Source organism: Andrographis paniculata, unplaced genomic scaffold (genome assembly GCF_009805555.1).
Source record: "Andrographis paniculata isolate CXL003 unplaced genomic scaffold, ASM980555v1 Contig79END, whole genome shotgun sequence".
Lineage (NCBI taxonomy): Eukaryota > Viridiplantae > Streptophyta > Magnoliopsida > Lamiales > Acanthaceae > Andrographis > Andrographis paniculata.
In genome coordinates, this window is record NW_026137616.1 from 3,193,809 (window position 1) to 3,205,834 (window position 12,026).

A 12,026-nucleotide genomic window follows, 5' to 3' on the forward strand; every position below is an offset into this window, starting at 1 on the left:
AATCAATTTCAAAACACAACTAAACAAAATCAAATTTAAGTTTATTCAAAATTACAATTCCAATAATTTTCTAGTTTAAATTTGTTTTCAATTCATTTATTATCTAATTATAGTAGTTTTTTTATAAAGATATAGTACTCTCCGAAAATTTAGGGCCCTATTTCGTTTGTTTTTTTTTTAATAATGAAGTTAAGACTAAATTTTTTATAAAAAATTTTTTCGAACGAGAGAGTATTACATTTTTTTATAAAATATTATACTCCCTCCGTCCCGCTGCAAGCTTGCCATTGGCTTTTTGCACGTTATCTTTAAATATTAATTATTATATCAAAAAGCAGTACAAATCGAGAAAAAAAAGACAAGAATATGTTTATTAGTCTCTTATAATACTAATATAATGATATTTTTAGAGTAAATTATTCAAATATAAAGATATTTTTAATGTCAAGTATAATGACACAAAAACCAAATGGCAACCTTGCTGCGAGACGGAGAGAGTATTACTATTATTTAAATAAAAGATTGAAATAAAAAAATAAAACCAAATTTCAAAAGCACACATGTAATTCGAATACTCGCATGATCTAACCAATTGATGTGTTGTTATATTATACTTTCATTGTCTCAATTCAATAATCATATTTTACTATTTATATATGTTTTAAAATAATAATTTTATTTTCATAAATAATTATATCATCTTAAAAAAATTTATTATTATTATTATTACATACCTATATTAATTTTGTTCACTTAAATCAAAACATTTATAAAAATACAAGAAAAAAAAATTATTCATATTTTTATCAATTATCAATATAATATTAATATTTTTAAAATTTTATGGATATGAATATTATTTAGAAACCCTTAAAGCTATCATCTTCATGGACAACTACATTGTACAATACTACATACAAAATAAAATTATTATATCGTGAGAATTTATCGAATTTATTTCGATAATCTACATCGATTCGACGTGATTATCGAATTTATTTGGATAAAATTATTGTGATTATCGAATTTATTTCGATAATCTATCTCGATTCGACGTGATTATCGAATTTATTTGGATAAAATTATTGTGATTATCGAATTTATTTCGATAATCTACCTCGATTCGACATGATTATCGAATTTATTTGGATAAAATTATTGTGATTATCGAATTTATTTTTCGATAATTATTTGTTATTATCACGGTATCATAATTTTTCCAACAAAATATACATACAGAAAGTTGTACGTATATATATATATATATATGTATAAGTGAGATGCAGGTGGCGACGTGACAGTGTAATAACATGTACAGAGAAACACGTTGTAATACTTTCACCATACACACCAGAATTTGCTATTTTGTATTCAGAATTATTCCTATTTCGGTCTCCTTACATACCCCACCCCCCCAATATTTATATATATATATATATATATTTTTATTATATGTTGATTTTTTTTTTAAACATATATGTATAGAAAAATATTCAAAAGAATAAAAGAAATATTAATAATTAAAATCCATTTGATTTTGATTTCGAATTAAAATTATTATTTATTTTATATAGTTTTTAATAAAAAAAAAAAAATTAAACCTAAACCAAAACAAACAAGCTTTGGGTTGCCGGAATAAAATAATCTTAATATTTTTCTTTAAAAATATTTTTTATTTTTTATTTAAAGAGAACAATACTATTTTCTCACTTTTAAACAATACAAAAATAAATATATATAATATATAATTCCTATTGCTATCACTTGTTATTTATTGAAGTATTAAAGACAGAAGTTCTAGATAATATTACCGTGTTTCAAGCACGGTTATGTGTTGTGTATATTATTATAATGTATTAAATTAATATATTTTTTATGATGTAGTAATTCGAATAATATAGTTGTCTGAAAATAAATATGTCTATAAATTGTAAAAGATGTGTCCCTTTATGTATATTTTTCAAAAAATATATATATTATTTTTCAAATTATTTATGAAATATTTGTCTTTTAGTATTTTCACATCAATATTTTATTATTCAATATTAATATTTTCACAAAAGAAAAAAAAAACCATAAAGAAAGAAATTTCATCCAACATTCATATTACATTAGTACAAAATACTTACATTAAACAGTTTCTTTAGTTTCAAAAACTTGTAAACTAAAAACATGGATTTTGTGATTGTTTTACATTTGTGTATGCTTTTTGTAAGTTTTGATGCAATTTTTTTTTTTTCATTTTAGTTCGTCTCATAACAAAGTATCAATTTTCTTTTTTTTAGTAACTGTATTATCTACCTAACATTACAAATACCTTTACAACTTATAATATATTACACAAATATCATTACCTTTATATCACGCATACTAATAAGGTTATTTTAGTTATTTCTACTTTATTCCTACTACATCCCAATATAATACTAATATTTTTAAAACTACGTGCAAAAATCAAATCGATATGTAATTATGAGACGAAGGGAGTAGTATTTTTTTCAAGAAAATGCTAAGTAAATAAAGATTTTTTTCTCAATAAATATCATATTAAAATCAATTTTTTTTGTTATTTTATAAAATTTTCAAAAACTTTCACGTTGGATTTTTCAAAAGATATTATTATTCATTTATTTTTTTTTCTCAAAAAAAATAAATAAATAAATTAAACAATTATTTTTTATTTTTTATATTATTATTATTCTACAAATCAATTTTATATTCAAAATATCATATTAACATCTATTTATATCGTATCAAATAACTATTCAAATATAAATTTTTACTCTCTCCGTCCGACTCTAAGAGTCTTATTTACTTTTTGTGTGTTGATCTTTGAATATTAATTATTATATTAAAATACAGTATAAATTAAAAAAAATACTCTCTCCGTTCCATGAGTATAAAGTAGAATCTAAAAGACTAAAATATCTTTACTTTTTGAAGGATTTTTAAAAGTATGGTAGAGTAATAATTACGAGTAGTTTGGAAAAGTAGAAATAATTTTGTTATAAAGTGGGGACCATAGTTACTGTATAAGGAAACATGATAATTGTTTTGGGACGGACGAAAATGGAAAAATAAGACAACTCTTTTGGGACAGAAGGAGTACAAAAATACTTCGAGATGTCTTACAATACTTACAAAAGGACATTTATACAAAAAATTATACAAATATAAATACATTTTTAATATTAAATATAATAACATAAAAAGTAAATGTAATTTTTTAGAGGTAGACGGAAGAATACTGTCTAAAAATCCAAACACAAAATCCAAATATAAGGAATGATTTGATTTGATGTGAAACTAAAGGAAAGTCATGAATTTCAAAGTTGGGCCTATTATTACGTCAATTTACACTAGTGAACTGAGGGACCATCTACTATTTTGGATTTCTTCAAGGTTATATAATGTGCTTATCAAATTTGTCCAAACACGTCCTTATCAGGACCACAGTCTTCCCTCCCAAGAGCACGCCTGATAGCTGAGCTTCAACTACTCTATTACACACTGCACCCGATCATACTTAAGCCACTGTTTGTTTGTTTTTCTGTTGTTTGCTAATAATCAATAAAATACAAGTGTATGTATTTAGAATTTTGGATTTTGAATTGAGATTTAAATAGTAAAAAATTTGAATTGAAATAATTATCCGATGTTGATATAAACAAGGATTGATGCGATATTTTGAATGTAAAAATTGATTTTTTAAATAATATAAAAAAAATAAAAAAATAGATATTTGATTTAATATTTTTTTTAAAAAAAAATTATATGAATAGTAAAAATCCTTCGAACAAACACACATAATCCACGTTTCCGCTGACCTGTATACATTGTTAACTAGGGAATTTGCTTGGTTGTATTTTCGATTCAGCAGCTTTTACTTTTTTATTCAAAATATCATATCAAATATTTTACACATTATTTAATTTAAAATTTACTATTCACAAAACATACCAAAACGCAAGTAAACAAATTTATACTACTATTTTTGCTTATTTTTTTAGCAAATTGATTTTTTTTTTAAAAAAAATGATATTTTGATTGAAAGTTTTACTTAAATAATATTATAATAAGATATTTTATAAAAATATATATTTTTTAATAAAAATAATAGATAATAATTTTCAATTTTAAATATAAACCCAAAATATTTGAGTTAGAAAAGACTTGTAATTCATACAAAAATTAGAAATTTCTATTACAATTACAGTTTATTCACAATTTCAATTCAAATTATTAACAAACCCTTATCTAGTGGAGACACCCAAACAACTTTACACTATTGCCTTTTTTCTAATTTTCATATTCCTTCTTGCCCATAACTGTAATTAGGGTTGGGAAAAATTAACTCGACTTCAACATGACCTAAAATAAGTGGATTTGAGTTGAGATTTTTTACCCAATTAATAATTTGGTCAATCTCATTTAACCAATTTAATTAAATGGGTCGAGTTAAGATCTCGATCTGAAAATAATCCGTCTAACATGTTTAATTAATATTATTTTAAATTTAAATATATTTTTTAAATTTTATCAATACAATTCAATATTTATGGCCAATTTTTAAGAATAAAAAATAAAAGATTGTGTTGTGAACTATTATGTAGTGTTTGTTAATTCAATTATTAAATATCGATTTCATGAATAAATAATTTTTTGCTTTAATATGTATATATATAGTATACATTTGAAAATTTTGTTAGTAGAAATTGTAATTTTAAATTAAAATTTAAAAAATTTAGACTTAAGATCAAATTCAAGTTGACCGATTAATAAAAGATTAGGTAAAAGTTACAAATATCAACTCATTTAATTAAATTGATCAAGTTCAGGTCAAGGGTTTGGTAACCCGTTTAAAGCTGACCCGAACTTGAACCAGATCTGGCACATTTGCCGGCCCTAATTGTAAGAGCCTGATTAGTTCTTCAATGTTTGGTTTCAATTTATTATTGAAACAAAAAAGAACACAAACAGGGTTAATGAGAAACTTGTACCTTTTGGGAGAATGGGGAATTGCAAGAATCCATAGCTGAATGTGGCCATAAAACTATTTCACCAGACATTGCCATTTCTGATTTCTTCAACTGTATCCGGTTTTGACCCAACAGGAGGAAATCAACAACAAGCATGCAATTTGTTCACCCCTTTCCCATTTAAAATTCACTAAGAAATATGTGTAAAACAATCACAATCACAATCATTCTAATTCCTAGTTTGTAAGTATTGATTGATTTAAACAGATATCCTAATTATCATAAAAGATAAACACAGCTCGACTTAGTCGAACAAAACCAAACCTCTTGATTGTCAATCTAAACAAAGAGATAACATTGGCATAGTGCATACAGATTAGCCACCATGGATCGAAAATAATTGGACTTTCATGAAAGAGTGCTTAGTAACAAGTTACTTCAAGAATTAGAACATGCACGCGGCGATAAAAAATTTAAGTATTGTTGCCTATCGCGCTACCTTCACTTACCTCAAAGACATGCACCCATGTTGATCGATGGAAGTTGATGCAAAAGCAGCAACATGAAATTCCTGATACTCACTTGGATAGTCGATGCTCTAGACTGGATTTATAGCATGCATGTCCATAGAACGATGCCTTTAGACAAAATCACTACATCCATGTATACAAGCTAGAAATCTTATCTAATTTTATGCAACCGCCGACCCCTCTAAACTAAAGAATGAAGGACCTGACGACTTAGCAACCATACTCAAAAAGAGAGGAGATTTAGAAAAGGAAACAAAGTTAACATGCCCTATCTAATTCAGTAAGCAACAGAAACCGAGAGACTGTCCCCTAATAACAAACGTTTAAGATCTATATAGTCACTTTGAGGATACAAACTTATTAAGATAAAGAGTACCATGAGAAAAGAAAACAATATGCCTTAAGTACACCAGTACATTATTTTAGAAACTGGTCATTGAACTTGTGTCATTAATCTTCTTGTCTCACTGAGGAACACCTAGCGCCTCAAAAAATAAAGTGTTGAACGTAAACATTAGAAAGACAACAAGACATCTTTGGTGAAACAATGACCAACTTTGAGATCCAACAGTAAGAACCCTTAAGCACCGAAATTCAGCAACAGCTTACAGTCCTGTCAAACAGAGAAAAGAGATTTAACTGGGTAAGACCAAACAGTGATCCTGATCGCACGAGCCTCTCTTGGGAAAGAAACGAAATGGAGAAAACCGTCACCCACAATCACTTTGACTCATAGCAAGCATATGAATCTCCGAAAATGCACAAATACAGAGAAAAGCATATTCACAGTGACAACCAATGGGCAGATGATCAAAACAAGCAACTTGTGGCTGAACAGAACATGCAATTTATGTTGTAAATGCAACAAAAATAACTCAAATCTGAGCAGAACATAGCTCAAAAACTATCTAAACCAAAAATACAATCCAACACCATCACCTCCTCCTCCTAAAGTTGAAATGAAGTGAACAATGATCACATTGGTTGCACAAAACATTTGCACTAAACTTAAGATTGTTTCCAATTTCACCACTCATTAACAATGCTGCAGAATGTATAAAATAAAGAAATCCAGTCTAGGGAATAATTGTGAAAAAGTTCCTCTGTACAATTTTCTAATCGTCAAATTCAAGCATGACTCAGGAACAAGTGTAATAGCAGCTTAAGAAAATGTCCACAACTAGCCTCAACATGACATCACAGCTAGGATGCAAGTTAAAAGTTTTCAAATAAATAAATAGTAATTAAATAAAAAGAGACTTGTAAATCAAAATTTTTCAGCAGGCAACTCAACTATGACAAAGACCCAACGTAGAACTTGAACTTACTAATAACATGGATACAAATCGTGTGAGGTCACTACCTGAGAATAACAATCCATTTGGTGAAGGATTGTTCAAGGTGAAAAATGAAATTGAAGTGTATGTGCTCTTTGGGGGCCTTTGCAAGCCCATGCTACACTTACAATTTTGATAATGAAGAAAAAGTACTATTAAATGAAAGAGGATCAACTCATACAATAGCCTAAGATTTGACGAGCCAGCCTAACTCTTAGGGCCGCTACCTCAACAATGGATAAAAGTGAAATGGTTGGTGCTTTGAATTTCACGTGTATGCAAAATAAGCTTACAAGGAGAACCCCAAAACAAGCATACTGACTTAATTGACAATCAAGGATGCCAATTCAATCTGAACCACAGTTGATCCCAGAGAATTCAAGGAGGCCAAATTCATAATCAAGAGACAGGTAGACATTCCAACCAAAGGCAGGCAACTCAACAATGCCAATTGTAGAGACAAAAGGCAAAATAGGGCAAACCGAAAGAGCTATCAGTAGCATAAAACTCAAATTTCAAGGCTAAATATAGAGTTCGACTATAGGGCCTTAATTTTTATCTCCCATTCAATTCTTGGTGATCTTATTTTTTTCATTTTGTTTCTCCTCTCTATCTGTTCTCTATAACTATGACAGAGTCACATTGAATGTTACATAGACGGTGGTAATTGAATGTCTCTCTCTACAATAAGATCGATTTCCTTCTTTATCAAGTCTCTTAATCTTCAGAATCACTTACTTCTTCTACTGCTTTTCTAAGGATCTTTGAGCAATATTTGCTACTTTGTTCACCATAGATTCATTGTTGCAGATTACTTTCTGGTGCTATTTTCCTTTTTTCACTTACTAGAAAAATTAAGCAATAAGTATTTGTAATCACATTCTCAAAGTGTAAACAAACAATTTTGTATTGCGGCAACATGTTTTAACAACTAATGGTTATTGAGAAGGCCCATCTTAGTTTAAGTTCATTCAAATTGCCTACGTCCACAACTAACACAAGCTTTCCCTTTTTGTTAAATCACCAAAGTCGAGAGCCTATTCCAACTCCAAATCCTATTAAACCTTTGTAAACATTGGCTTTGTATTTTTCCTTTACCCTTAAATTACTCAAACAATACACACCCAAAAAAAAGTACAATGCCACTAATGAATCATTTCATGAGAAAAAAACAATCCAGTAAAGATAACCAATAGATCGAACTAAAAATACAATAGAAATGCAAGAAAAAGCCCATACCCCAATCATTTCTGGTAGCCACCGCCAATTGCATTATCATCCTCAATAACCGTCGTAGTCAAATACGGCCGGGGTAACTCGCTCGGATCGAAAGTCTTTTCCTTCATCATCTTCTCCACATCAGCCTTCTTCAAAATAGTGCGCTTAATTGGAGGCCGGTTGCGTCGCTGATCGCGAGGGAAGTACTTAATGTCGAAAACCGTCTCCGGGAGAGAGGATGGAATGACTACCTTCTCCGGCGCGGTGGCGGGGCAGAATACTCGGTACTCTGTGGCCTTGGGAACCGCCGATTTGTATTCTGGATGGGACTGAGGGCCGGTGATGTCCCATGGCTTCTTGACGTAGCGGCGAAGGTTTTGAATTAGGGATTTCGCGAAGGAAGCCATTGGAGAGAAAATTGGGGATTTTCAGAAACGGAAATATCAAAATATGATTGAACGGAATCGCCAAACTGCTGAGTCGTTCGTCTTCAGTCCACGACTACTCTTACTTTTATTTTATTTTATTATAATCTTTTTTTTTTTTCTTTTTATAATTGTTTTCTTAAGGCGTTTTTTTATTTTAAAAAATTATATGTTACATATTTGCTATATTTTCTTAACACTATTTTTAATTGTGATTTTTTAAAATTAATAATAAAAAATAAAAATTATTATAAACAAAAGTTGAAAAACCTTTAAATATCCATTATAAAAAATTTTAAAATACTCGAAATATTTATTAAAAAAATATTTTAATTTAAAATACCCCCTCCGTTCACGGATTATTACGTATACATTTACTTTTGGCGCGATGCGGTGTTCAAGAAATAACAGTATTTTAATTATAGTGGATAATTAAAAACAGTGTAATGACATTTTTGTCCTTATTTTTTGATATAAAAGTAATAATGTGATGTAAAGTAAGGATATTTGTGGAAAAAAATGAGGTATTTAATGAAATATTTACTTTGTAATTGGACGTCCTAAAATAGAACTATGTATATTTTCTATTTGGACGGAAGGAGTAATATTTTTATATTTTTGACATAATTTTATATAAGTACACACAACAAATAATTTCATCTAAAAAGTTGTGGAGCTATTACTTTATTTTTCAGCACTATTATAAAAATAAAAATCAAAAAAATAAAAAAGTAGAAAAAAAAAACTTTAAATAATTATTATAAAAATTCAAATATTCAATATAAAATACTCTCTCCGCCTCTTCAATAAATATTCCTTTACTTTTTACATGTAATTTAAGTTATATTAGTATTATATCGATATATAGTATAAATAAAGTAGAAATGACTAAAATAATCTTATTTATATGGTGTGATATAAATATAATGATATTTGTGTAATGTAATGAAAGTTGTAAGGGTATTTGTAATGTTAGGAAGAATACAATTACACGTTACAACTAGTCTATTACCAGTGCTATGCATGGCTAGTTATAAAAATTGTCATATTAATTTAATTTTATATTTTAAATAATAAATTTTATTTTGACATTAAGACTTTGTATGAAGATAGCCAAAATTAATTTATATAAAAAAATAAATTATAAATAAAAAAAATACGGTAACTAAACCAAATAAATAATATTAAATAAGCGAATCAAAATTTCATAAATATATATTCCAATTAAACTCAAACATAATAGAGATAATAAATAATTATTCATATCACTATTAAATTAAAAATTAAAATAAATTTGAAAGAAGTTTGTATCTATCAATGAGAGTAATAATTTTAAAGTTTATTTATTGTTTCGGGTTACCCGGCTTGTTTTGATTTATGGGTGGTGTATGAATTGTTTGCACTACCAAAAAATTAAGCTATAGCTGCGGGAAAAAAAGTCACGGTTTTAGTACAAATTGGTGACTTTTTACTAAAAAGTCACGGAAAAATATACGGAACTATTTCCGTTGAATTTTGCTGGTGACTTTTTTTAAGTGGTGACATTTCTGTGACAATAAGTTATAGAATAATACCATGACATGCCTGTGACTTTATATAGCAACAGAAGCTGCAACAAAATTTCGTAAATATTTTATAATTGTGACATTTTCGTGACAATAAGTTACAAAATAATACCATTACACCTCTGTGACTTTATATTGACGAAAGTTGTAACAATTCCGTGATTTTATATTTTTGAAAAAAAAAATATTATATTATAATTTGTGTTCAATGCAACCACACGCGATTATTTTTTTCGGAATTACTTCGTACCACACTATTTTTCAACCAATGACCTTATAGTTAGTTTTTAATTTAATCTGGCAAGTCGAAGGGTTTCGAACTAGTAACCTTATAGTTATTAAAGACTTACACGACATGTCATGTCAACTTAGCTATCTACGTATTACTTTTTGTTTGTTATTATATTTTAACTATATAAATATTATTGATTATAACTTTATCTTTTAAAAATATATACATATTTATTTAATATATCATCATGAATTTTTAACAAAAAATTGAATAGCTACGAACAATATTGAATAAAGATATTGAAGATGATTTTATTATTTTGTTATTACTTTGAATAGCTACAAACAATAATAAGAAAAATTTATAGTTATTTTCGTTACTTATGTTGTGAAATTTGATTTTAAAAAGTCATAAAAATTATACTATGACAATATCTGTAATAATTTAAAATGTTGGAAATATTTTGGTTATTTTTGCCGCAACTTAAAATAGTCAAGAAAAAATTTCGTGACAATTTTTGTGACGAAATAATCAAAAGACACGGAATAGAAATATCTTGGACATTTTCATTATACAAGCCGTTACTTTAAATAGTCACGGAAAGTTGTTTGTAGCTTTTTCAGCAAATATTATTTACGGAATAGTCAAAACAAAAAGTTGTGACATAAATTTGTCACGAAATTACTTTCCGTGACTTTTAATTGTCACATATTAAAATTTGCGACAAATTTCCGCAATTATCAACCTTTTTTCTAGTAGTGTTGGTGATTTATTCTTGGCTTATGGTTCATTTGACTGTATTTAGTATCCACTCCATTTTTTAATTTTTTTTTAAATATTGTTATATGTTTATCCTAGGATATGGTCAGTGCAACAAGTTGATGAATATTTTTTGTTCTAATATGAAGTATCATGCTACCATATTCTTGATTTATTTATATGTCTGGATATGTCGTTTAATTTCGTATATCAATTACAAGTTTGCATGTCATATATCATTCTTCTTGGATGTAACTAGTATAGGTTTTTCGTATTTATATAGGTACCCTAGCCATCGTCAAAGTATTTATCACAGTTGTTACGGTCCCTGAGACCCCACTTACGCTCCCAACAAATGCCAGAGTGAAGATATTTGGTGAGGTACTCGACGGAGATAACATCGACTCGATATATAAGGTTGTGCATGTTTTTTTAATAGTTTAATTCATTTGGAAACTAATGGTGTGTTTGCAGTATATTTTATTTTTAATTTTTTTCTTTTTTGTACAATTTAACTTTTATATTTTTTTAAAAATTATATTATTTTAATTTTACAAAAATCAAATTTGATTTCTTGTTAAAATATTTAATTTTTATGATTTTTTAAGAAATTGTAATAAAATATAATTTTAAAAAACATCGTATATAATTTATAATTTATTTTTTTTAAAAAAAGTCACCAAAAATATTTTTTATGGATTTTCATTCGTTAAAACTTTTTTCCTTTTAATCCGGTTAATCATTTATTCTTGTTTGATCTATTCATATAGCTCAATTTATTTTATTTTTTTTACATTTTTCAACTAAATTCTCTATTTTACCAAATAAGATAATTAATTCTCATTCTCTATTTAATTCTATTTCTTTCCAATACCATTTTCTATTCTCATTTCTTTACAATTTCATTCTCTGTACCAAACGTCACCTAAATGATTTCAATTGTAGTAATAAATTTTTATATATTGGCTCTCGTTACAGTTA

General features: G+C 27.3%; 1 protein-coding gene across 1 annotated transcript; it reads right to left on the reverse strand.

Annotated features, from left to right (window-relative positions):
* Positions 1-5,785: 5,785 nt before the first annotated feature.
* LOC127240755 (uncharacterized) lies at positions 5,786-8,554 on the reverse strand. The gene is made up of 2 exons (XM_051259599.1): positions 8,086-8,554; positions 5,786-6,122 (listed from the first exon to the last, which is right to left on the reverse strand). The coding sequence occupies exon 1, from the start codon at positions 8,469-8,471 to the stop codon at positions 8,091-8,093; it is 381 nt and encodes a 126-aa protein (XP_051115556.1). The 5' UTR covers positions 8,472-8,554; the 3' UTR covers positions 5,786-6,122; positions 8,086-8,090.
* Positions 8,555-12,026: the final 3,472 nt, after the last annotated feature.

Excerpts from the sequence above, each read along its gene's own strand:
- LOC127240755 (XM_051259599.1), bottom strand. The coding sequence starts at position 8,471 with ATGGCTTCCTTCGCGAAATCCCTAATTCAAAACCTTCGCCGCTACGTC.